Here is a 26,434-nt window from a genome sequence, read left to right on the forward strand (position 1 = left end):
TCTTGTCCCCCCCCAACTCTTACAAATGTCCTTGGGGATCAATGTTCAGCATGAATATATTCACTTTAATAGCGATATTGTACATATACACTTTGCATGCCAAGTTCCTGAGGACTGTGGATATGATAAAACCAAAACACCATGCATAACAACCCAAACAAATGCTTTATACACATTTCTATGTTTGGGGGGGAGAAAAGAACAGCATACAGTATCTACTAGGTACAGAGGGTAGAACAGCATTCCACCAATTTAGGTGCATTTTGAGTAGTGTAATTTGGTGAGAAACATTATTCCATGAAGAGCACTTGTTCAACTTAACAAAACATGTTTTACCATGTCAAGAGGTTAAATAAAAAATATACTATAGTAGGTGCCAATCAAGTGCCAAATAAAGTAACAGGGTTGATGATTTAATCTTAAATCAGCCATAAATCCCGTTGTGACATGGGGAATGGAAGCTTGTTGTGTGCAACAGGGAGGGGCAATTAAATGCAAGCTTCACAAAAAAAATGTACATTGTGATAAAATGTCTTGCCTGTCTAGCTATGCTATGGGTAGGGTAACATGGTTGATGTGTTATGCTCAGTTTTCCACCACAAAACACTAGAAAATGGCCAAAAAGAGTAGAACTAGCTCACCTGCTTTTACACTATGATTTGACTATTATATTCAATGTTTCTTTTGAAATAATTATTGAAAAAGGAATAGTTTCACCATATTAAAACGAGAGTTCAGTTCATCTAACAACTGTTTGTTTTGTTACCTTAAAACGAATCACTATTCACATAAAATAATAATAATAATCTTCAGAAAACAATTTGTCATAGCAACCAAATAACTAGGTGAAAACCCTTTCCCCAATTATGGGTAAGACTTGGAGTTGGTCAAATCTTCCTCATAGAGGACTCACAGAGGGATATGTCACAATGCTGCATTTTGGCACTTTATCAAGTTTTTATCCATATAGAAAAATAGGATTTATGGATTTTTCCATGTGGTATATATAACAGGCGTTTCCTACTTAAACGCAAAAGGCACTCATTTTGTGGAATTATCCAGCTACTATGTACAGAGGGTAGAACAGCATAAAGTATCTACTAGGTACAGAGGGTAGAACAGCATAAAGTATCTACTAGGTACAGAGGGTAGAACAGCATAAAGTATCTACTAGGTACAGAGGGTGGGGGAACAAACTTCCTTAGGACAACAAGGTTTGGGACACAGTTAGGAAGAGAGAATACCTACATCAGTACAGTGTTTGCTGAACACATCACAAGGCTAAAGCCCTGGGTCATCATGACTCAGCAGGTGAAGAGAAATAAGGGCAGAAACACCCACACACTGATACTAGAATCCCCAAAGTGTTTCATTTAATTCATGTTTCTAAAAATGAAACACCTCAGGGTGGTTTCTATCTATTTGGAGGTATTTCTCAGGTTCTTTAATTATTGTTTGACAAAACCAGCATCCTGAAACTATTTGGAAGACTTTGTTTTATACACTATTCCCCTAATATGTCCTTAAATAAAATACAGGGCCCAGCAACTCAGAGTAAAACATATAATGTAAACAGACAAGAGTCTATGCAAAATACGTTTATAATGAGAGAGAGAGAGACAGACAAACAGCTTATCACTGATTTCAAATAGGTGAATGTCCCAGAGATGGTTTGAAAGAATTGGGAAAATGGATGAAAGAAAAAATACACTAGCGGTTTGAAACTCTGAGGAAAGAGGTACATTCTGACATCAACTTAAAATACTTCTGTCATGTTTGTCTGGCAAGCTCAACGTTATTATTCTCAGAGAGCATCATGTCAGGCATATAAAATTGTACAAATGTAGAAACATTGGTCCACAAAATAATATGCCTACTGTTGGCAACATGCAGTTAGGTAATCTATGCATAATCTATTCATAGACAAATAATCACAACAATTAACTCACAATCAAGTCAAAAAACTAAATACATCAAACCTTATCCACTATGGGCCATCAGAGTTGAGATGAGAACAGTTCATTCATTCAAGGCCGCTAATATTGTTTCCAGTGAGATAGATCCCAGCAGCAGCTTTACAGATGAAGATACAAATAGCATAATCAAACAGGACTGAGCAGGGGTTAATAGATGCATCATAAAGCATTATAAGGCCTTATAAACAGGTATAAAGCATTATAAGGCCTTATAAACAGTTATAAAGCATCATTATGATGCCTTATAAATGGTTATGAAGCATTATTTTGCAAGTCTATTTCCACTGCCACATCTGGTCAACTGTAACACACTGGTAAGAGGTACAGTATACGTCCCGACACATCCCCGGTATAAGAAACCTGTGTCATCTGACTATAAACCTGTCATTGTTGCTGCTGTTGTGTCGTTGTAGTAGTAGTAGTAATGCACTGTAAAAGATAAAAGAAAGTCTTGCAGCATCAATGATAATTATAAAATTAAGACTTTCATGTGGATTTGATCTTTACAGAGCTACTTATAATACAAACGAGTTTGATACAGTGCAAAGAAAATAGTTGTAACCGCGGCCAAAACCCAAGTTAGAGGGTGATCTCCCTCCTAACATTAGATGGGATAGAAAGACCCTACTGATAAAAGATAAATATACTTTGGTTGATTGAACCTGCAGATACATATTCCCCTTAGATTATGGATGAATACAGGATTTATAGCACCATCTTGAAGTGATATGGACAGAGTGGAGGGGATGTATTGCTATACAGTATATTCACAGTTTAAATTTTTTTCAATATTTAACTTTATTGATTATTATATGGTTGGTTTTGTTTGAGAGAAAAGAGAGAGAGAAGAGAGATGACAAGAAGAATAAACAAACAAATCCCACTCTATGGGCTGCAACAACATTAATGATTGATCAGCACAAGTCCAAACCTTACCTTTTACCCTAATCATAACTCCAAGCCATAAAACGTAAATGAATACTTCGGGATTTTGGCAATGAGCCCATCCATCTACTTCCGCAGAGTCAGATGAACTTGATTATGCTAGCAGATCCCCATAGACTTCCAGTCATTGCACTAACACTAGTTAGCATTCGCTTGCGAAACTACCTCTAACTTCCTTCATACTGGACACAGTTATGTAAAAATGGTAGAGGTAGTTTCATGAGCGAATGCTAACTAGCGTTAGCGCAATGACTGAAAGTCTATGGGGATCTGATAGCATAATCAAGTTCATCTGACTCTGCGGAAGTAGATAAAGGGCCTCGTTGCCAAAATCCCGAAGTATCCCTTTAACCTCAACACTAGCCAATGAAAAAGCAGAACCATTTGTGGTTGTAGCCTGTAGAGGGGGCCTGTTTTCAATCTCCACATCAGCTCGTTATATATTTGACCACCAGGAGGGGATGTTTAGTAGGTGAGCTCTTTAGGGACTTCCCAGGTGAATTCACTCCGGCCAAAGTGGCCATAGCACGCTGTGTTCTGGTAGATTGGCCTCTTCAGGTTCAGTTCCCTGTGGAGCGAGCCATGAAACACACATCAGAGGTGGGAAAGACACACCTGTAACGGAATACACAAATGTACACTACCACTGCTTGTGTAACGTAAATGTCCACACAAATCTCTCAATGACATGATAAGCATGACTTACAACTTTGCAGCTCTCGAGATGGGTTCTTTCATTGAGCTAATAATATGGACAAAAATGTACCTTAAGACTGATATAGACCTCTATGGTTAATTTATTGTTGTGTGAGATTATCTATGTATTACAAACAACAGTTTTCCTTTGATGACGACAAGATGGTGTGACTTTAGAGGTGAGGTGTTTACCTGACGATGACACCAGGTCGTAGGTCAAAGTTCTTGTTGACGATATGTAGCAGCTCTCTCTCAGACTTCTGTGACGAGCCGTAGGTGAACACGGAGATGGACAGAGGGTGGGCCACTCCGATGGCGTAGGATACCTACAGTCACACAGACATAATGCCCTCAATGCTCATGTCAACATTTTGAGACAACCACTGATAAAACCTACAGTGGTAGTGACAATATAAAGTCAAAAGTCATTAGCTGATGTCAGCTCTGTCAGGAGAACTGATGTATTTGGTTGCTATTTTATTGTGGAGTAGAACTACGACAACCAGGAGAACCATGATAAGACCTCACCTGAACCAGCACCCTCCTGCACAGTTTGGCCATGACCAGGGACTTGGCCACCCAGCGGGCAGCATAGGCAGCCGAGCGGTCCACCTTGGAGAAGTCTTTACCAGAGAAAGCTCCACCACCGTGGGCCCCCCAGCCTCCGTACGTATCAACGATGATCTTCCTACCCGTCACTCCAGCATCACCCTGGCAGAGGAAGAAGATAGCAGGAGTTGATATTGTGTTTGTTTTGAGGTTTGATCTTGCATTATATCCTTTGGTCTTTAAAGAATGAGCTGTGTGTTTGTGTGTGTGTGTAGGGGAGGTGAGTGAACTTGTGTCTATTTACATGCGTGATTGCACCCATCTAGGCTATGACATTCACCTGGGGTCCTCCGATGACGAAGCGTCCACTGGGCTGCAGATGGTAGATGGTCTTATCATCCAGATACTTAGCTGGAACCACTGCCTTGATCACCTGATAGGAGGGAATAATATAGTACATTTTTATGAAGCCTTTCAGAATGCATCAAAGTGCTTTACATTGCATCCACCACCAGAGCCACACCATACAGATACTTTGGCCAAGTTTAGAAAAAATACTTGAATTGGAATTTCAATAAACTTCCTAGCCATATCATCCAGCATGCACAGGGCTGGCCCTGAACATTCTGCCGCCCTAGGCGAGACAAGAACCTGCTGCCGACCTCCCATCCCCCGCTAGACTATGTACAGCAGGGGTTGGCAATAGGTTTGGTCTTGGGCCAATTTTTTTCTCAGCTAAAAGTTGGAGGAACATGTTAACAGCCCAATTCATAGTCCTACACTACAAATTAAACAACAATTAGGCTAAATCACCAATGTCTATTACATTCGTTTTATATATTTCTGTGTGTGTTGATTGGGGAAAAACATCTTGCAATCAAAATAAAATGTTGGGCTGAAAAATTCTCAAAAGAATATAGGATAATGAAAATAGAAGTTTCAGGTAAGAATGGAGAGAGAAATAGGCATTCTCACCATATTTCTCTAATGTCAAACCAGATTGTCTTGTATGCAATGCTGTTTGCAAATATTTTAATCTTTCAAAAGTTACCTTTCCACCCAGACAGACGCTCTAACGCAGAAAAATGTAAGGTTCAACTTAGCCTCTACTCCTCCATTGCGGCAGGTAGGGAGCTAGTGGCAGGTAGCCTAGTGGTTAGTGTTGGACCTACTGTTAACCTACTGTTAACCTACTGTTCCTAGATTGTCATTGAAAATAAGAAATTGTTCTTAACTGACTTGTCTAGTTAAATAAAGGTTAAAAAAATTAAATAACCAAAAAAACAGAAGTGCTTCCCTAAAAGCTGCCTGGGTTTAAACAGACATATTCTCTTTTTAGAGAGTGAAAAGCTCAATTAATAGGGACAGAATAGCAAAGTCAATTTGTTTGTCTCCTTGAATACTATAGGCTGCAGCTCGACTTCAGAATGTCACAGAGAGGAATCAATATATCCCCATATGCATTGGAGTCACGTCTTTTTTGGCCATTTTAAAGCTTGTTTCTACCATGAGGAATCATGGAGTTCATTGTTATAGAATGCTTTATATAATCTGGATTCTTCTTATGTATTTATACCTGCGGTACCAGTAGATATACCCTCACTCAATTTGAGCCCTAACACCCAAACACACCAAGCCCTTACCAGACATGGAGGTATTTTAGGAGTGCATGCGACAGTATTGGAGGATTTGGCTATACCGACTTCTATGGATAGCATAATTGTGTTTGTCAAACAGGTAAGCCTACTACGTTTTTGAATAGGACGAAATAGGCTCCAATTCTATATGTAATTCTATAATTAGGCCAATAAAAAATAGTTGGTGCGCGCGTGCACAAATAGGAGGTTCATTACTGGGCAGAACGGAATTTTACTTCAACTGCTGCATCAGAGAGTTACAATGTTGCAATCAAACATAGTTTCTGACTAATAATATGACACCTATTATCCCACATTGTAGGACCCCACAATTGTTACAATAAAAATAACACTTTTATTTAACATATTTAACCTATCATGTAATATTCCTGTAGAAATGTAAAAAGAGTGAGATCGTTTGAGCTTTGGAAACAAGTGCTTTCATAATTGCATGGTGGGCCTCGTTTCGCTGGAGCAGTGTAAAACAAGCTTTCTGTCAGAGACCCCGCCTTAACGAATTGTGTTTAAGATACCCAGCATTTCCACAAACTTCAGAAAGTTCCCATTATTTGGCTCATTCAGCCTGTCAGTGGTCCCACCAAGCGCAATGTTCTGGGTGGCAATTACGCGTATCAGGGCTATGAGCCTCTGCAGCAACTGCTGCCAATGGAGAGTCTCTCCGTCAATTGGGCTTGGGCATCGATAGTTTGTTTGGACACCAGCCTGATCTCCAGCTCCTTCCACCTCTGGAAACTATCTAGGCGGTCATGCGACTTCTCCTGTGAGATGAGGAGGTGGCACAGATTCTTCCAGTCCCTGGTTCCATTCCTGACCAGCGCAGATTTGCACTCGTGTGAAAGAAGTTTGCGGCAAAAACAGAAGGCTTCATCGTTTTTCTTGGAATAAACAAGCCATGGTCTCTCCACTTTCTTCCCATTTGCCATTCTCCTATTGTATTGGGCCACCAACAATCTTTTGGGAAATTCCCCTCCTTATTCTGATGTGGCCCAGCCCGCACTAACATATCCCGTAAAGATCCATTCATATATTTGGGCCCCTCACCGGGATCTTTCATGTTTTTGTCTGAGAGTCGGATTTAGCAGCAGCAGCACCACTGTCATCAGGGACGTAGAGGTACTAATCTGAGTCCGTGTCCCAGATAGCAAGGTCTCTGCCGGCATTGTTTGGAGATGTGGCTAGGCCTGGTGCAACCACCTGTTCTTGTCTACCCAGAGAGCTGTCATCATCTGTGGAAGTGGATGGCTCAGACTCCTCCGGTTCGTCCTCTTGGCTGCTAGAACCAGTGAATGGGGGCTCGTCCTTCTCTGCAAATTAACGGCCTGTCCTTGGCGGTTTATCGTTCTCCACACCGGGTGATGGACATTGCTTTATGCTGATCAATTTCAGCAGCAAATTTCTTTGGTTTAGAGATTGTGCCTCTTTTCTTATCAGTTTTTTAAAATATATATTCACTTCCTGATGGTTTTTGTCTCTTAGACATGGTAGAAAATTTGGTTGCAAATCTCTATAGCTTACTTTAGCTGAAATGATTTCCACTAGTAGCTAGCTAACATTAACAGGCTAGGTTAGGCTACTGCCTTAATCACCAATCATCTTCATCACACACAAACATAAAAAACAATACAATAATTGGCAGATTCATTTTTATTCATGTTTCACAATTGGATAATCCCCTAAAAACACACACATATAACCATAGCTACCAAGGATAGGGGGAGTGAACTTTGGGAGAAGCGGGAATGGGGTGGGTGGCTATGAGATGCAGCAATGGCTATGAGCTGGTGGCTGGGGCACCGGCAGCGGTGTAGTAGCCGATCAGGGGCACGGGAAGGCAGTAGCCAATTTTCAAAATGCCGCCCCAAATTCAAGTGCCGCCATAGGCGACCACCTAATCTTGCCTAATGGGAGGGCAGGCCCTGAGTACGTACCGTCTCCTTGAGCACCTTCTTCTGTTCCTCCAGGCCGATGAAGTCATCATGTTGAACAGAGATGACCACGGTGTGGACCCTTATAGGGATCACTGCCCCATTCTCCTGCTCATAGTGTACCGTCACCTGATGAAGAAGAGGAGATAGCGATGAGAGGGAGGGATGGAGGGGGGAGAAGAGGGGAGGAGATGAGATATGTTATCATATTTGTTCTGCTACATGTTTTTTATATTTTTATGGGGTAGATCAGCTTTAATATTGCAGAGAGATTGTAGCCTCCATCAATGCCATTGTCTGCATATTTTCCAATATATACAATATATACAGTATACATACAGTGGGGCAAAAAAGTATTTAGTCAGCTACCAATTGTGCAAGTTCTCCCACTTAAAAAGATGAGAGAGGCCTGTAATTTTCATCATAGGTACACTTAAACTATGACAGACAAAATAAGAAAAAAAATCCGAAAATCACATTGTAGGATTTTTAATGAATTTATTTGCAAATGACTAAATACTTTTAAAAAAACAGCCCCACTGTATACATATATATACATATAAATACACATACATATACAGTACCAGTCAAAAATTTGGACACACCTACTCATTCCAGGCTTTTCCTTCATTTTTAATATTTTCTACATTGTAGAAAAATATTGAAGACATCACAACTATGAAATAACACATATGGAATCATGTAGTAACCAAAAAATTAACCAACAAATGTAGTAACCAAAAAATTAACCAACAAATTAAAATATATTTTATTTTTGAGATTCTTCAAAGTAGCAACCCTTTGCCTTGATGACAGCTTTGCACACACTTGGCATTCTCTCAACCAGCTTCATGGGGTAGCCACCTGGAATGCATTTTAATTAACAGGTGTGCCTTGTTAAAAGTTCATTAGAGTTACCAGACTCAGAAATTGCAGCCCAAATAAATGCTTCACTGAGTTCAAGTAACAAACATCTCAACATCAACTGTTCAGAGGAGACTGTGTGAATCAGGCCTTCGTGATAGAATTGCTGCAGAGAAACCACTGCTAAAGGACACCAACAAGAAGAAGACTTGCTTGGGCCAAGAAACATGAACAATGGACATTAGACCGGTGGAAATCCATCCGGTGGAAATCTGTCCGGTGGAAATCTGTCCTTTGGTGTGATGAGTCCAAATTTGAGATTTTTGGTTCCAACCCATGTGTCTTTCTGAGACGTAGAGTAGGTGAACGGATGATCTCCGCATGTGTGGTGTGATGGTGTGGGGGTGCTTTGCTGGTGACACTATCTGTGATTTATTATGATTTATTTTTATTTCTACTTTGCACGTTCTTCCACTGCAAATCTACCATTCCAGTGTTTTACTTGCTATGTTGTATTTACTTTGCCACCTTGGCCTTTTTTTTTACCTTTACCTCCCTTATCTCACCTCATTTGCTCACATCGTATATAGACTTGTTTCTACTGTATTATTGACTGTATGTTTGTTTTACTCCATGTGTATCTCTGTGTTGTTGTATGTGTCAAACTGCTTTGCTTTATCTTGGCCAGGTCGCAATTGTAAATGAGAACTTGTTCTCAACTTGCCTACCTGGTTAAATAAAGGTGAAATAAAAAATGTATAAATAAAATGATTTAGAATTCAAGGCAGAGTTAGCTCCAGGTAAATGTTGCAATTCTTCAGCCATTCCTGGACATGTGACCAAACACAAGCTACATATGGACAGTACTTAAAAAAAGATCTGATGCCTCTGTCTCTTCGCAGCAAAATCTGCAGAGCTGGGAAGGTTGTATCCCCCACATACAGTATATATCATTCTATTGGAACAATACATTTGTATAATAATAATAATAATTGACAAATTATACGTTTTTAACCCAGGATCGTTTTGCATATCAGTTCATAAACCATGTGCCATGGAATCGGTACATCGAAAATCTCTTCCCAAAACTTTTGCAATCTATATGGCACAGCTGTCTTTTTTTGCTATACATTTTTTATTTATACATGAAACTGGTATACATTTTTTATTTATCACAATTTTCTTTAACCAATTTTGGTCTTTAATGCAGGGCTGACAGACATTGCTTACTTTGACCCCCTTCCACTTGTCTCTTCCATTTTTGCAGTAATGCTGCAATTAATTGATTCTAATTTTGGGTAGTGCAGACATTTCCATATATTTATGTTAGCTGCATGTGTGACATAACTCTACCAGTCCTGTTTATGATATAATTTACAAAGATGATACCTTTTTTATTTGATTTATTTATTGAAATGTTTTTATTTTTTTTTAAATCAATGAGTATATTTAATTTAACCACAATATTTGTTGTATTATTTTTTCTGTCTTTTCTGGTGACAGAAAAAAATCAAATTGCAACCAAATTTCTATGGCTTGTTTTAAAATTAGAGATATTTTGGAGATTATTTCATTTTCAAATAACCAAAAGTGAGAGGTTGTAATCTGAATAAAGGAAAAAAGTTATTCAACAAGAGGTGACAAATTCTTACTAGAGAACCAGTTCGGATTTAAGTATAACTTTTGTATAACTGACGCATTTAATGAGAGGTCTAATGCTTTAATATTTACTTTTTGCCCTCCTAATTCATATTCATCATATAAATAGGCCCTTTTACATTTTTGCTGGCCTTCCATTCCAAATCAAATTGAATATTTTTGCTCATATAATAAAAGAACAGTTTACTTGCTAGGTGTAGGCAAGACCATAGGCAAATAGGTCAACTGGGATATGACTAAAGAGTTAATCATGGTGATTTGTCCACAATAGACAGATATTTTCCTTTCCATGGTAGCGAGATCTTATCTATATTTGCTAACTTTCTATTAACATTTATTGGAGTGAGATCATGTATTTATTTTGGGATAAGTATACCGAGTATATCCACATCACCATCAGAACATTTTATTGGTAAACTACACGGTAATGTAAAAGTTATTTTTACATAATTGTTTTGTGATCCAGAGAGGTTAAATAAGTATCTAGATTCTCTATGAGGCGGTGAAGGGATCCAAATTGTGGATTTAAAAAGAAAACATGAATCATCAGCGTACAATAACACCTTTGTTTTTAAGCCCTGGATTTCTAACCCTTTGATATTAATTGTTGGATCTGATTTTAACAGCTAACCTTTCGAAGGCAATAATAAATAGCTATACCAATAGTGGACAACCTCGTTTTACTCCTCTGGACAGTTTAAAACTTTCTGAGAAGTAGCCATTATTTTTGCTATTTTACACCTAGGGTTACTATATATAATTTTAACCCATTTTATAAGAGATTCTCCCAAATTGAAATATTCCAGGTATTTACATATAAACTCCAGTCGTACTTTATCAAATGCCTTTTTGAAGTCAGCTATGAATACCAGGTCTGGTTTCCCAGATTTTTCATAGTGTTCTATTGTTTCCAGTACTTGTCATATATTATATCCAATGTATCGTCCATGTAAAAAACCTGTCTGATTAGGATGAATAATATCTGACAATACCTTTTTAATTCTATGCAATATGCATTTTGCTATAATTTTTGCATCATAGTGTAAGAGGCCTCCAATTCTTTTAATGGACTGGATCTTTATATATATATATACACCACTTGGATCCTGTTTCAGTAATAATGAAATCAGACCTTCTTGTTGCGTGTCCGATAATCTACCGTTTATATAGGAGTGGTTAAAACATGCTAATGATGGTCCTCTTAGTATATAAAAAAAGTTTGGTATACTTCCACTGGTGTGCCATCCAGCCCTGGAGTTTTCCTGGACTTAAAGGCTTTAAATGCATAAAGAAGTTCCTCCTCTGTAATTTGGCCTTCACATGAGTCTTTCTGTACAGATGTTAATTTTACATTATTAATAGGAAAACAATCCATACAATTAGGTTCAGTTAGTGGAAATGGAGGAGACTGAAACTAAAACATATTCTTAAAGTACTTTACTTCCTCTTTCAAAATATCGTTCGGTCAATCCTGAGCGACTCCGTCATTTGTAACAAGACATTTTTTGGTAGCATTTCTATGTTGAAGATGTAAAAATAATTTGGTGCATTTTTCCCCATATTCCATCCAGTTCGCTTTATTTTTATTACATATTACACTGGATCTTTCTTGAATAAGTTCCTCCATTTCTTTTTGTTTTTCCTCTAACTTATCCTGTGCCTCTATGGGACAGTTTTGATTGCTCTCTATCTGTACTGTTAGTCCTTCAATTTCTTTTGTTAATATGGACTCTTTTTACCTAAATTGCTTTTGTTTTATTGATGAGTACTGAATTTCATGGCCTCTAAAGGCACATTTAAAAGAGTCCCATGCACTAAGGGGACCTGCTATACATACGTTATATCAGAAAAAGCCAGTTATAAATTATTCTGTTCTAGTTAAAAACAAGTAGGCTTTGATTACATTTCCAATATCCTTGCCCACATGGTAATTCTGTAAGCGTAATTTATATGCCAATTATGTGATGGTCCGACCGCATTCTGTCCCCTATCAACACTTTTTAAACTTTTGGTGCCAGAGAGAATGACATAAGAAAGTAATCAAGACGACTAGCTTGATTAAGCCTCCGCCATGTTCAGTGAGGGAAAAAAGTATTTGATCCCCTGCTGATTTTGTATGTTTGCCCACTGACAAAGAAATTATCCATCTATCATTTTAATGGTAGGTTTATTTGAACAGTGAGAGACAGAATAACAACAAAAAAATCCAGAAAAGGGCATGTCAAAAATGTTATAAATTGATTTGCATTTTAATGAGGGAAATAAGTATTTGACCCCTCTGCAAAACATGACTTAATACTTGGTTTGCACACATCTCAGTAGGGGTTTTGTCCCACACCCAAGTCATTAAGGTTTCGAGGCTGACGTTTGGCAACTCGAACCTTCAGCTCCCTCCACAGATTTTCTATGGGATTAAGGTCTGGAGACTGGCTAGGCCACTCCAGGACCTTAATGTGCTTCTTCTTGAGCCACTCCTTTGTTGCCTTGGCCGTGTGTTCTGGGTCATTGTCATGCTGGAATACCCATCCACGACCCATTTTCAATGCCCTGGCTGAGGGAAGGAGGTTCTCACCCAATATTTGACGGTACATGGCCCCGTCCATCGTCCCTTTGATGCGGTGAAGTTGTCCTGTCCCCTTTGCAGAAAAACACCCCCAAAGCATAATGTTTCCACCTCCATGTTTGACGGTATGGATGGTGTTCTTGGGGTCGTAGGCAGCATTCCTCCTCCTCCAAACACAGCGAGTTGAGTTGATGCCAAAGAGCTCCATTTTGGTCTCATCTGACCACAAGACTTTCACCCAGTTGTCCTCTGAATTTCTAAAACTTTCATTGACAAACTTCAGATGGGCATGTATATGTGCTTTCTTGAGCAGGGGGACCTTGCGGGCGCTGCAGGATTTCAGTCCTTCATGGCGTAGTGTGTAACCAATAGTTTTCTTGGTTGGTCCCAGCTGCCTTGAGATCATTGACAAGATCCTCCCGTGTAGTTTTGGGCTGATTCCTTATGATCATTGCAACTCCACAAGGTGAGATCTTGCATGGATCCCCAGGCCGAGGGAGATTGACAGTTCTTTTGTGTTTCTTCCATTTGCGAATAATCGCATCAACTGTTGTCACCTTCTCACCAAGCTGCTTGGCGATGTAGCCCATTCCAGCCTTGTGTAGGTCTACAATCTTGTCCCTGACATCCTTGGAGAGCTCTTTGGTCTTGGCCATGGTGGAGAGTTTGGAATCTGATTGTTTGATTGCTTCTGTGGACAGGTGTCTTTTATACAGGAAACAAACTGAGATTAGGAACACTCTCTTTAAGAGTGTGCTCCTAATCTCAGCTCGTTACCTGTATAAAAGACACCTGGGAGCCAGAAATCTTTCTGATTGAGAGGGGATCAAATACTTTTTTCCCTCACTGTATATCTTACTAGGTCAGGGTATTTACAGTAAGCCTCCATATACCCACTAATTCCAATATATCCATGACATTCATGATTTCCTTAAGTGCCTGAGGGGTATAGTTTGCAGTGTGATTTCCTTTACGGTCCATAGAGGTATTTAAAACCATATTAAAATCTCCCACCATAATAATAGAGTCTAGTGTTGCTTGTAGGGTTGATAAATTATAAAATATATTTTAAAAGAAGCGTGGATCATCATTATTCGGACCGTATAGGTTAAAAAGCTATATCTGTTTATGGTCCAATAACATATTTAAAATCATCCATCTACCTTGAGGATCTGTTTGGACAATTTGCACTGTTAATTAATATCATCACATGTTCTGCTACATGCTTGTCTTTATTATGTTCAGTCCTGAAGCCAAGACACGTGCCTGTCAATGTTATCAGATATCAATAACATTTTCTGAGGGCCTTGGTTAACTAACTTAACCCCCCCCTAATGCCTGAATGTAATCCCTCTCACAAGATCCTAGTTTGGGCCATTCCTTTTCCAGCCCCATTCAAAAATACCCCTAAAACTGAAGACCCTTCCCTCTTACTTCCCGCTCATAACATAATAAGAATTACCCATAAGGTTACAGCTGCCTGAGGAAAGAATCCATTGGATTTTGGTCTGTTCCATTTCAGCTCCTTGCTCCTTCTCCCAACTTGGATGCTAGACGTGTAGTTTAGGGCAACCTCAGTGGAGCTTCCACCACATTACTGACACCTCTCCAATCCTTTTAGATCTGTGAACATTGAAAGGAGTAGGTGCTATGAGAAGAGGTAGAAGTTGAAATGGAACCAGACCGTTTGCTATGATTGACAAGACCACAGCTGGTCTCCTTTGCTCCAGACGGGTCAGGGTTAGGGGTCAACTCATTCTCACTCAGGGGTGAAAACAGACTAGTCACATAGTCTCATGGTAACACCTGAGTAAACTCTCAGTGAGGAGTCATGGTTTCAAGTGGGGACCACATGCTTCTCTCTCTCTCTCAATTATATTTCAATTAAATTATCTCTCTCAATTGTTCTCCCTCTCTTTTCCTTACTTTCTCTCCCTTTCTTTCTCTTCATTAATTTCTCTCCCTTTCTCTTATTCTCTATATGCAACCCTACACCACCTCTCTTCTAATACAGTTGAAGTCGGAAGTTTACATACACTTAGGTTGGAGTCATTAAAATTTGTTTTTCAACCACTCCACAAATTTCTTGTTAACTTCTGATGGTATAGGGGATGCTTGCGTCCCACTTGGCCAAAAGCCAGGGAAAATGCAGCGCAGCAAATTCAAATAAAATTATATAAAAATCAAACTTTCATTAAATCACACATGTAAGATACTAAATTAAAGCTACACTCGTTGTGAATCCAGCCAACATGTCAGATTTTTAAAAGGCTTTTCGGCGAAAGCATAAGAAGCTATTATCTGATGATAGCACAACAGTAAACAAAGAGGGTAGCATATTTCAACCCTGCAGGCGCTACACAAAACGCAGAAATAAAATGTAAAACATGCCTTACCTTTGACGAGCTTCTTTTTGTTGGCACTTTGTTGGCACAATATGTCCCATAAACATCACAATTGGTCCTTTTGTTCGATTAATTCCGTCCATATATATCCAAAATGTCCATTTATTTGGTGTATTTGATCCAGAAAAAACAGCTTCCAAATTGCGCAAAGTCACTACAAAATATTTCAAAAGTTACCTGTAAACTTTGCCAAAACATTTCAAACTACTTTTGTAATACAACTTTAGGTATTTTTAAACGTTAATAATCGATCAAATTGAAGATGGGTCTATCTGTGTTCAATACAGGAAGACAACAAACCAAGCTACTTTTCAAGTCTTGCGCAACTCTCAATAGTGCAACGCAGTTCCTAGATGGCCATACTTCTTCATTGCACAAAGGAATAACCTCAACCAAATTCCAAAGACTGGTGACATCCATTGGAAGCGGTAGAAACTGAAAACAAGTTTCTAAGAAATATCGTTTCCCAATGAGAAGTCAATGAATAGACAGAGACCTAAAAAAAACAATTCTGAACGGTTAGTCCTCGGGGTTTTGCCTGCTACATAAGTTCTGTTATACTCACAGACATGAATCAAACAGTTTTAGAAACTTCAGAGTGTTTCCTATGCAAATCTACTAATAGTATATCTTATATTCTTGGCATGAGTAGCAGGAAGTTGAAATTGGGCACGCTATTTATCCAAAAATGAAAATGCTGCCTCCGATACCTTTTAACAAACTATAGTTTTGGCAAGTTTGTTAGGACATCTACTTTGTGCATGACACAAGTCATTTTTCCAACAATTGTTTACAGACAGATTATTTCACTTATAATCGGCTGTATCACAATTCCAGTAGGTCAGAAGTTTACATACAGTACACTAAGTTGACTGTGCCTTTAAACAGCTTGGAAAATTCCAGAAAATGATGTCATGGCTTTAGAAGCTTCTGATAGGCTAAATTACATCATTGGAGTCAATTGGAGGAGTACCTGTAGATGTATATCAAGGCCTACCTTCAAACTCAGTGCCTCTTTGCTTGACATCATGGGAAAATCAAAATAAATCAGCCATGACCTCAGAAAAAAAATGTGTAGACCTCCATTTGTCTGGTTCATCCTTGGGAGCAACTTCCAAATGCCTGAAGGTACCACGTTCATCTGTACAAACAATAGTATGCAAGTATAAACACCATAGGACCACTCGGCTGTCATACCACTCAGGAAGGAGACGCGCTCTGTCTCCTAGAGATTAACGTACTTTGGTGCGAAAAGTGCAAATCAATCCCAGAACAACAACAAAGGACCTTGTGAAGATGTTGGCGGAAACAGGTACAAAAGTATCAATATGCACAGTAAAACGAGTCCTATATCAACATAACCTGAAAGGCCTCTCAGCAAGGAAGAAGCCACTGCTCCAAAACCGCCATAAAAAAGCCAGACTATGGTTTGCAACTGCACATGGGGACAAAGATTTTACCTTTTGTAGAAATGTCCTCTGGTCTGATGAAAGAAAAATGTAACTATTTGGCCATAATGACCATCGTTATGTTTGGAGGAAAAAGGAGGAGGCTTGCAAGTCGAAGAACACCATCCCAACCGTGAAGCATGAGGGAGGCAGCATCATGTTGTGGGGGTGCTTTGCTGCAGGAGGGACTGGTGCACTTCACAAAATAGATGACATCATGAGGATGAAAATTATGTGGATATATGGAAGCAACTTCTCAAGAATTCAGCCAGGAACTTAAAGCTTGGTTGTAAATGGGTCTTCCAAATGGACAATGACTCCAAGCATACTTCCAAAGTTGTGGCAAACAAATTCAAGGTATTGGAGTGGCCATCACAAAGCCCTGACCTCAAAATATGTGGGCAGAACTGAAAAAGCATGCACGAGCAAGGAGGCCTACAAACCTGACTCAGTTACACCAGCTCTGTCAGGAGGAATGGGCCAAATTTCACCCAACTTATTGTGGGAATCTTGTGGAAGGCTACCTGAAACGTTTGACCCAAGTTAAACAATTTAAAGGCAATGTTACCAAATACTAATTGAGTGTATGTAAACTTCTGACCCACTGGGAATGTGACGAAAGAAAGAAATGCTGAAATAAATCATTCCCTCTACTATTATTCTGACATTTCACGATCTTAAAATAAAGTGGTGATCCTAACTGACCTAAGACAGGGAATTTTTACTAGGATTAAATGTCAGGAATTGTGGAAAACTGAGTTTAAATGTATTTGGCTAAGGTGTATGTAAACTTCCGACTTCAACTGTATATCCCCCCCAGAGAGAGAAAGAGTGAGAGAGAGAGAGTTCATTGGTAATTCTCTCAGTCTCACCTGTGTTTTAGAGTCGGGGCGGAGCCAGGGGATGGTTCCGTTGCGTCTGAGTTCGGCCATCTTGGAATTCAGTTTGTGAGCCAGGACGATGGTGAGAGGCATGCACTCCTCTGTCTCGTCTGTAGCATAGCCAAACATCAGACCCTGGTCTCCAGCTCCCATATCCTCCTCTTTCCTGTCGATGTGGACACCCTGAGCAATGTCTGGACTCTGCTGCTCCAGAGCCACCAACACATTGCACGTCTTATAGTCAAAACCTGGGGAGAGAGGAGGGAGAAAGGTAGGGACAGAAAGAGAGAGATGGAGGGGAAGAGAAAGAGGGAGGAAAAGAGAGACAGAGGGTCATGATTCATCCTCTAGTATGTTTCTGATTTTCTACATTATGCAATCTACACTATAGTATAGTAGAACACTCACAAAAAAATATAAATGCAGCATGCAACAGTTTCAACGATTTTACTGAGTTAATGTTCATATAAGGAAATCAGTATGTTGAAAGAAATTCATTAGGCCCTAATCTATGGATTTCATATGACTGGGAATACAGATATGCATCTGTTGGTCACAGATACCTTAAAAAAGGTAAGGTTGTGGATCAGAAAACCTGTCAGTATCTGGTGTGACCACCATTTGTCTCAAGCAGTGCGACATCTCCTTCCCATAGAATTGATCAGGCTGTTGATTGTGGCCTGTGGAATGTTGTCCCACTCCTCTTCAATGACTGTGCGAAGTTGCTGGATAATGGTGGGAACTGGAACACGCTGTCGTACACATTGGTCCAGAGCATCCTAAACATGCTCAATGGGTGACATGTATGGTGAGTATGTAGGCCATGGAAGAACTAGGACATTTTCGGCTTCCAGGAATTGTGCACAGATCATTGCGACATGGGGCCGAGCATTATAATGCTGAAACATGAGGTGATGGCACGACAATGGGCCTCAGGATCTCGTCACGGTATATCTGTGCATTCCAATTGCCATCGATAAAATGCAATTGTGTTCGTTGTCCACAGCTTATGCCTGCCCCTTACCATAACCCCACCAACACCATGGGGCACTCTGTTCACAACGTTGACATCAGCAAACCGCTCGTCCACACAACGCCATACACGCCGTCTGCCATCTGCCTGGTACAGTTGAAATCCACGTAGAGCACATTTCTCCAGCATGCCAGTGGTCATCGAAGGTGAGCATTTGCCCACTTAAGTCGGTTACGACGCCGAACTGCAGTCAGGTCAAGAAACTGGTGAGGACGATGAGCACGCACCTGAGACGGTTTCTGCATAACCGAATTCTTCGGGTATGCAAACCCACAGTTTCCTCAGCTGTCCGGGTGGCTTGTCTCAGACGATCGTCTCAGATGAAGAAGCTGGGTGTGGAGGTCCTGGGCTGGCATGGTTACACATGGTCTGTGGTTGTGAGTCCGGTTGGACGTACTGCCAAATTGTCTAAAACAACATTGGTAGAGAAGAGAACACTTGTGTCATTAGGTCAATATCCCAAGATGGGGACAGTGGGTTTCTTATGTGTTGTGTGTCCCAACTGTTCTAATGAGCTTATTTCCTCGATTTTTTTTCTTGGAAATTAAGAAGTTATGTAAGCCTAAATCAAAGGGTTTGAGTTCAAACAAAACAGAAAGCAGTGCTAGCTTTAGACAGAACAGAAGGAATGCATGGTGAAATGCTTTTGGGACATTTGCCTTTGTTGGTCTGTGTGTTTCACTTAAATGTGTCCCCTCACTCACCATGACCCTGTGTGTTTCCTTTAAATGTGCCCCCCTCTAACTCCCACTGGCAACCTTGGCATCTGGGTCCCGTTTCAGGTGAAGAGTAGAGAAATGAACAGTAATGATCATGCTGTTTAATGAGCTTCTTGATATGCCACACCTGTCAGGTTGATTGATTATTTTGGCAAATAAGAAATGCTCACTAACAGGGATGTAAAGAAATTTGTGCACAACATTTGAGAGAAATAAGCTTTTTGTGTGTATGGAACATTTCGGGGATCTTTTATTTCAGTTCATGATACATGGGACCAACACTTTACATGCTGCATTTATATTTTTGTTCAGTAGAAACATACTGGTTTGAGTACAACAGAAGCCTGTTTCTCACCTTTGTCTGAGTTGTCGTAGCCGATGTGTTTGATCGTGTCTCTGACAACCTTCTGGTAGTCTACATTGGCCCGGGATGTGATCTCTCCACACAGCAGCACCATGCCAGTCTTACACACAGTCTCTACACAGGGTGAAGACAACCATTAACACTTTATAACTGTGTAATAACAACCAATGACACTTATCTTTAGATAAGTGGTATTCTATGTAAGTATGTCTCAAGTGTTGTGTAATTGATTGGTAAGGTATTTTGAACTTGTAGACCTCTACCTTGGGAAACAAATCAACAACAACAACAACAAATAGTTTTGAGTTCATAGTGGACATAGATAAGTGTAGAATGTACATTAGGTCAATATCCCAATATGGGGTCAGTGGGTTTCTTATGTGTTGTGTGTCCCAACTATTCTAATAAGCTTATTTCCTTGAGTTTTTTCTTGGAAATTAAGAAGTTATGTAAGACAAAATCAAAGGGTTTGAGTTCAAACAAAACAGAAAGCAGTGCTAGCTTTAGACAGAACAGAAGGAATGCATGGTGAAATGCTTTTGGGACATTTGCCTTTGTTGGTCTGTGTGATTCACTTAAATGTGTCCCCTCACTCACCATGACCCTGTTATTCTGTGTGTTTTCTTTAAATGTGTCCCCCTCTAACTCACCACAGGCAACCTTGGCATCTGGGTCCTGTTTCAGGTGAGCATCCAGGACAGCATCACTGATCTGGTCACATATCTTGTCTGGAAAAGGACAGAAAGATGACAATAATAAATGAAAAGAACAAAGGATACAAAGCAGACACAAATACATTTATGAGTCGTTGGAGTGATGCCCGCCACCCAGCACATGGCTTGAATCAAGAAACACCGAAACAAAGTGTATTTGAGCGTGATGCGAATTAATAATATCCTCATGAACAGGATTGTACCCATTGAACTCGTGAAATCTTTAAAAAGTGTCACATTCCTTTTTTGGGGGATAATCCCAAAGTACAAAAGAGCAGTATTTGGCAAGAACTGAAAATGGTTGTCTAGCATTTATCAACAACCAATTTGACAAAGTTTAAAACATTTTGAAAATAATAATTAGCAAATATTTGCACAATCCAGGTGTGCAAAGCTCTTAGAGACATCCAGAAAGATTCACAGGTTCCAAAGGTGATTCTTACATGTTTTGACTCAGGGGTGTGATTACTTATGTAAATGAGATATTTCTGTATTTCATTTTCAATACATTTGCAAACATTTCTAAAAACTTTGTCACTTTGTCATTATGGGGTATTGTGTGTAGATGGGTGAGATTTGTTTTAAATTCAGACTGCAAAACAACAAAATGTGGAATAAGTCAAGGGGTAGGAATACTTTCTGAAGGCCCTGTATCCTATGCCTGGCAAGCAAAACTATGCAATACAGATGCACATGCCCAAAGGCATCATTATCTCACATTAATAATCTTAATCTGGATCTTAAATTTACCACTGTATTTCAAGCCCTGGTGTACATACAGATGTAGGATCTTCATTTGAGCCAGTTTGCTACAGCAGCAAAATAATCCTGCAGCAACAGGAAATGTGAATTATTATGTGGATTAGAACTCACAATTAAACTCACATTTTTTGGGGTATTGTTTTTTACACTACAGGTTTGCATTTTCTCAGCAACAAAAGAGGCAGTGGTGGGAAAAGTACTCAATTGTCTTACTTGAGTAAAAGTAAAGATACCTTAATAGAAATCGCATCAAGTAAAAGTGAAAGTCACCCAGTAAAATTCTACTTCAGTAAAAGTCTAAAGGTATGTGGTTTAAAATATACTTACAGTTGAAGTCGGATGTTCACATACACTTAGGTTGGAGTCATTAAAACTTGTTTTTAAACCACTCCACAAATGTATTGTTTAACAAACTACAGTTTTGGCAAGTTGGTTAGGACATCTACTTTCTGCATGACACAAGTCATTTTTCCAACAATTGTTTACAGACAGATTATTTCACTCATAATTCACAGTATCACAATTCCAGTGGGTCAGAAGTTTACATACACTAAGTTGACTGTGCCTTTAAACAGCTTGGAAAATTCCAGAAAATGATGGCTTTAGAATCTTCTGATAGGCTAATTGACATCATTTGAGTCAATTGGAGGTGTACCTGTGGATGTATTTCAAGTCCTACCTTCAAACTCAGTGCCTTTGCTTGACATCATGGGAAAATCAAAAGAAATCAGCCAAGACCTCAGAAGAAAATTGTAGACCTCCACAAGTCTGGTTCATCCTTGGGAGAAATTTCCAAATGCCTGAAGGTACCACATTCATCTGTACAAACAATAGTACGCAAGTATAAACACCATGGGACCACGCAGCCGTCATACCGCTCAGGAAAGAGACGCGTTCTGTCACCTAGAGACTAACGTACTTTGGTGCAAAAAGTGCAAATCAATCCCAGAACAACAGCAAATGACCTCATGAAGATGCTGGATGATGAGGAAACAGGTACAAAATTATCTTTGTCCACAGTAAAACAAGTCCTATATCGACATAACCTGAAAGGCCGCTCAGCAAGGAAGAAGCCACTGCTCCAAAACCATCTACAATTTTTTTTTCTGAGGGGACAAAGATCATACATTTTGGAGAAATGTCCTCTGGTCTGATGAAACAAAAATATAACTTTTTGGCCATCATGACCATCGTTATGTTAGGAAGAAAAAGGGGGAGGCTTGTAAGCCGAAGAACACCATCCCAACCGTGAAGCACCTGGGTGGCAGCATCATGTTGTGGGGGTGCTTTGCTGCAGGAGGGACTGGTGCACTTTACAAACAGATGGCATCGTGAGGGGGAAAATTATGTGGATATATTGAAGCAACATCTCAAGACATCAGTCAGGTAGTTAAAGCTTGGTCGCAAATGGGTCTTCCAAATGGACAATGACCCCAAGCATACTTCCAAAGTTGTGGCAAAATGGCTTAAGGACAACAAAGTCAAGGTATTGGAGTGGCCATCACAAAGCCCTGACCTCAATCCCACAGAACATTTGTGGGCAGAACTGAAAAAGCGTGTGTGAGCAAGGAGGCCTACAAACCTGACTCAGTTACACCAGCTCTGTCAGGAGGAAGAGGCCAAATTTCACCCTACTTGTTGTGGGAAGCTTGTGGAAGGCTACCTGGAACGTTTGACCCAAGTTAAACAATTTAAAGGCAATATAGAAATACCAATACACTGTACTGTTACATACTGTTAACTACAGAAGAGTATTAGGGCCAAGTGAAGAGAGAAAACAACGGCAATGGGTGGTGATACTTGGATAGTTTTTTTTCGCCCTGGCTCCCTGTTGCTGTGTGCGCCACCATTGAAATGCATGAAGTTAGATGACCTGGTGAAACTATACTTTAGAATTGGCTTTAGTAACAAGGAAATCCTATCTATTTTAGCACATAATAACCATATTATTATAAGTAGGCCTATTAGGACCTGGAAGAAGTTGTGCCACAGATTATTTTCAGAAGGAGGAATGACACAGACTCAGGTGAGTTATTTCATTGAAGTCTGTGTGGTTACCTGTATTAACCCTCCCACAAACACCTTTGCGTAAAACCCCTGCTTCATTGTTTATTCTTGAATTATTGCCACATTATTCTCAAAATATTGACAGTTTTTTAAAGTACTATCATGCATAAAAAAGTCCTCTAAGTACCACATCCCATTTTTTTCTCTTCACTTCACCCAAAGAGGGCAGAATAGGTTTTAGCATTTTTGATTGGACGTGGTTGGAGTTAACATGGTTGGAGGGGACGGAGTGTACGGGACCCCAGACCGTTGATTGCTTTAGCAGAATGAACATGTTAAAATAAGAGCCAATCAAACTGCAACATTGTACCCCCCCCCCCAAAAAAAACACACACACCACAACTTATCAAACTTAATTGATTTACTGATTTCTGTGGAACAGTGTGAGCAATGTATGTACTGTGTGTCACTATCGGCCCACCGCTGTGCTTGTATTGGTGGGTGATGCATCATCAGACTGTTTGTGTGAATGTGTGTGCGTGCTGGCAATAGTGTACTGTGGGAGCATACATCACTCTCTCTCTCCCTTTCTCTCAGCAATGCAACTCTACACCAGACCTCTACTCAATATCCCCCATCAGGGAGAGAGAGACAGAGAGAGAGACAGAGTGAGAAAAAGAGAGAGCCATGGGGGTAGTCTATCAATGGAATACCATCCATATGCTCTCATAGTAAATGTGTAAATGTGTCTGCCAGGAGCACAGACAGATTAACTACCTCCAGGGTCTTATAGTGGCTGACTAGATACTATCTTTGTGTCATAGAGCACCATTACGCTGTGTTTCTACATCAGCACGGTAATCAGTTTTTGAGCAAATGTAGACATTTAGTTCAATTCTTTCCCAAAAAGTGTTTTTCCATCTTTTATATCTCATACTATATACCAGGGGTATTCAGATCTACGCTACGACAGGGGCGTCAAACTCCTTCCGCAGAGTGTCTTAGGTTTTAGTTTAAATTAAGACCTAGACAACCAGGTGATGGGAGTCCCTTACTAACTAGTGACTTTAATTCATTAATCAAGTACAAGGGTGGAGCAAAAACCCTCAGACACTCGGCCCTCCATGGAATGAGTTTGACACGAGGTCCAAACTACTGCTGGTTTTTCTGTCCTTCCTGATATTTAATTGCACCCGTCTAAATCAATCCCTGATTAAAGGGGAAGTATGAAAAAAGTACTGGAACTGACTTTGATATCCAGATTTGAATTTGATGGCTATATACACTTGAACTCTGATTGTGTCAAACTGTAGCCATGCAACAAATATATAATGTGCATTATCAACATTGAGTAACTATTCACACTTCATCTGACAGGCACAGATGTAGGTTCTCATTGAGCATGTTGCTATAGCTGTTGGGCCACGGCTAGAAAAAATTGTGAGTACTGGTAAAGAGCATGTAAAGAGCAAGTAAAATGGAACCAGGAGAAGACTCACCTGGATGTCCCTCTCCGACAGACTCCGAAGTGAACATGAAGGACTCATCATCCAGCAGAGTGTCACTCATTTTGACATAGGCAGGTGCTCAGAACCACTCAAAAACACAGAGAAGTTCCTCTGTTTCCTTCAACAGCAGCCAAATAGATCTGCTGAGAGCTTTATATTCCTGCTCGAGAAGGTAGAAAGAGTGAGGGTTGCAGCCGTGCGTTCAATTGACTGTCTGTCTATCCAGATCTCTATCCAGAACTCCTGGACTATCTACACATGGTCCTATATATGGCTAAGAGAAAACACACACACATCATGTGGTGAACCCATGGGACAGACCATTCCAGGGGGGAGTTGTTGAAGGAGGGGATTTAAAATTTAGTCAAGTCCCAATTCAACCCTTGTTCTTTCCACAATCCTGAATGGTGGAAGGAATCTACAACTTCTGTCGTCCACGGGGTGCTGCTGGAGTCCAGATACTTTTGTTGGGCTGTAGAAAGCAAACTATCACTCCCCTCTATCCTCCGGGTTGGTTAGCTCTCCATTAGGATTGAGCTGGGGCTGTGTAAAGGTATGAAGCAGGAGAGAAAGAGAGAGGCTTTTATAGATGACGCAATCTACCTTGCTAACTACCTTTCCTCAGCTACTTTGGTTTGGCAATATAACTTGGTCTTTAAAAAACACATTTTATTTATAGGAAAATAGATGGAGAGAATTGAACAATATAAACATTTCTATAGTTGATGTTAGGGTTGAATATTTTCCCAGTATTTTACAAATGTTCCATCCTGGGAATAAATCACTTATGACCCAGTATTTTCCACCAAAGCCGGATGTGTCATTCAAAAGCATTATAAAGCATATAAATGTGTCTGGATTTGATTAGCGATTTGATCAGCATGAAAATGCATACCTGATGCTACCTGAGCCATATATTAAATAGCCTACATTTTATGAGCCCTACATTAATGACATTTAATGAGCCCAAGCCCAAATGATTGTGCTGTTATCCAATGTACAGTATGAGTCAAAAGCTTGGACACACCTTCGCATTCAAGGGTTTTTCTTTATTTTACTATTTTCTACATTGTAGAATTATAGGGAAGACATCAAAACTATGAAATAACCCATATGGAATCATGTAGTAACCAAAAAAGTGTTAAACAAATAAAAATATATATTAGATTTTAGATTCTTCAAAGTAGCCCTTTGCCTTGATGACAGCTTTGCACACTCTTGGAATTCTCGTTCAATGATAAAGCAGAAGAGAACATACGATTCTGGTGCAGTATATGCTACAGAATTTGATTTTAATTTTGAAACATAATAGTGCCTATTTGTATAATTAGTATAGCTGACACATTCATAATATTTCCCCTAATGTTATTAGCCTACCTCTTCTTTTTCTCTCTATTGTTGCTTCATTCCTTTGTCACGAACTGGCTCAAAGCCCGTAACAAAAGGGAGACAACGTGGAGATAAGGAGTAACAAAACATATATTTATTAAGTAAAGTAAACTAAGTACAATATACAATGGTGTGTGTAATCAGTAATCAGTAGTGTAAGTAAGTGTTTTGCATGCATGAATGTGATAATGCAGGGTGTTGAAAGGTGCCAAAACAAACAACTAAAAACCACCAAGATACACAACAAAATCTATAAAGGTGTCTGCATGGAGAGAGTCTCCTCCATGAATGGGGAAGTGGTGTATTTATCCTGGGACACACCGGGCCCAGGTGTTTCCCATGTAGCTGACGACCCTCCAAACTCCGCCCA

At 39.8% G+C, this 26,434-nt stretch overlaps 1 protein-coding gene across 3 annotated transcripts; it reads right to left on the minus strand.

Moving 5' to 3' along the window:
* Positions 1 to 3,037: 3,037 nt before the first annotated feature.
* Positions 3,038 to 24,933, minus strand: LOC112256433 (S-adenosylmethionine synthase). Of its 3 annotated transcripts, none has more exons than XM_024429700.2 (9): positions 24,667 to 24,933; positions 20,336 to 20,413; positions 19,677 to 19,799; positions 17,561 to 17,817; positions 7,753 to 7,878; positions 4,507 to 4,599; positions 4,146 to 4,328; positions 3,810 to 3,943; positions 3,038 to 3,489 (listed from the first exon to the last, which is right to left on the minus strand). In XM_024429700.2, exons 1-9 carry the CDS (start codon positions 24,734 to 24,736, stop codon positions 3,387 to 3,389), a joined length of 1,167 nt encoding a protein of 388 aa, XP_024285468.1. In that variant the 5' UTR covers positions 24,737 to 24,933; the 3' UTR covers positions 3,038 to 3,386. The 3 variants fall into 3 exon arrangements, with proteins under 3 accessions (XP_024285468.1, XP_024285477.1, XP_042181283.1); XM_024429709.2 differs by lacking the exon at positions 24,667 to 24,933 and adding an exon at positions 21,149 to 21,250; XM_042325349.1 differs by lacking the exon at positions 3,038 to 3,489 and having other exon boundaries at positions 3,806 to 3,943.
* Positions 24,934 to 26,434: the final 1,501 nt, after the last annotated feature.

This window comes from Oncorhynchus tshawytscha, linkage group LG01 (genome assembly GCF_018296145.1).
Source record: "Oncorhynchus tshawytscha isolate Ot180627B linkage group LG01, Otsh_v2.0, whole genome shotgun sequence".
NCBI lineage: Eukaryota > Metazoa > Chordata > Actinopteri > Salmoniformes > Salmonidae > Oncorhynchus > Oncorhynchus tshawytscha.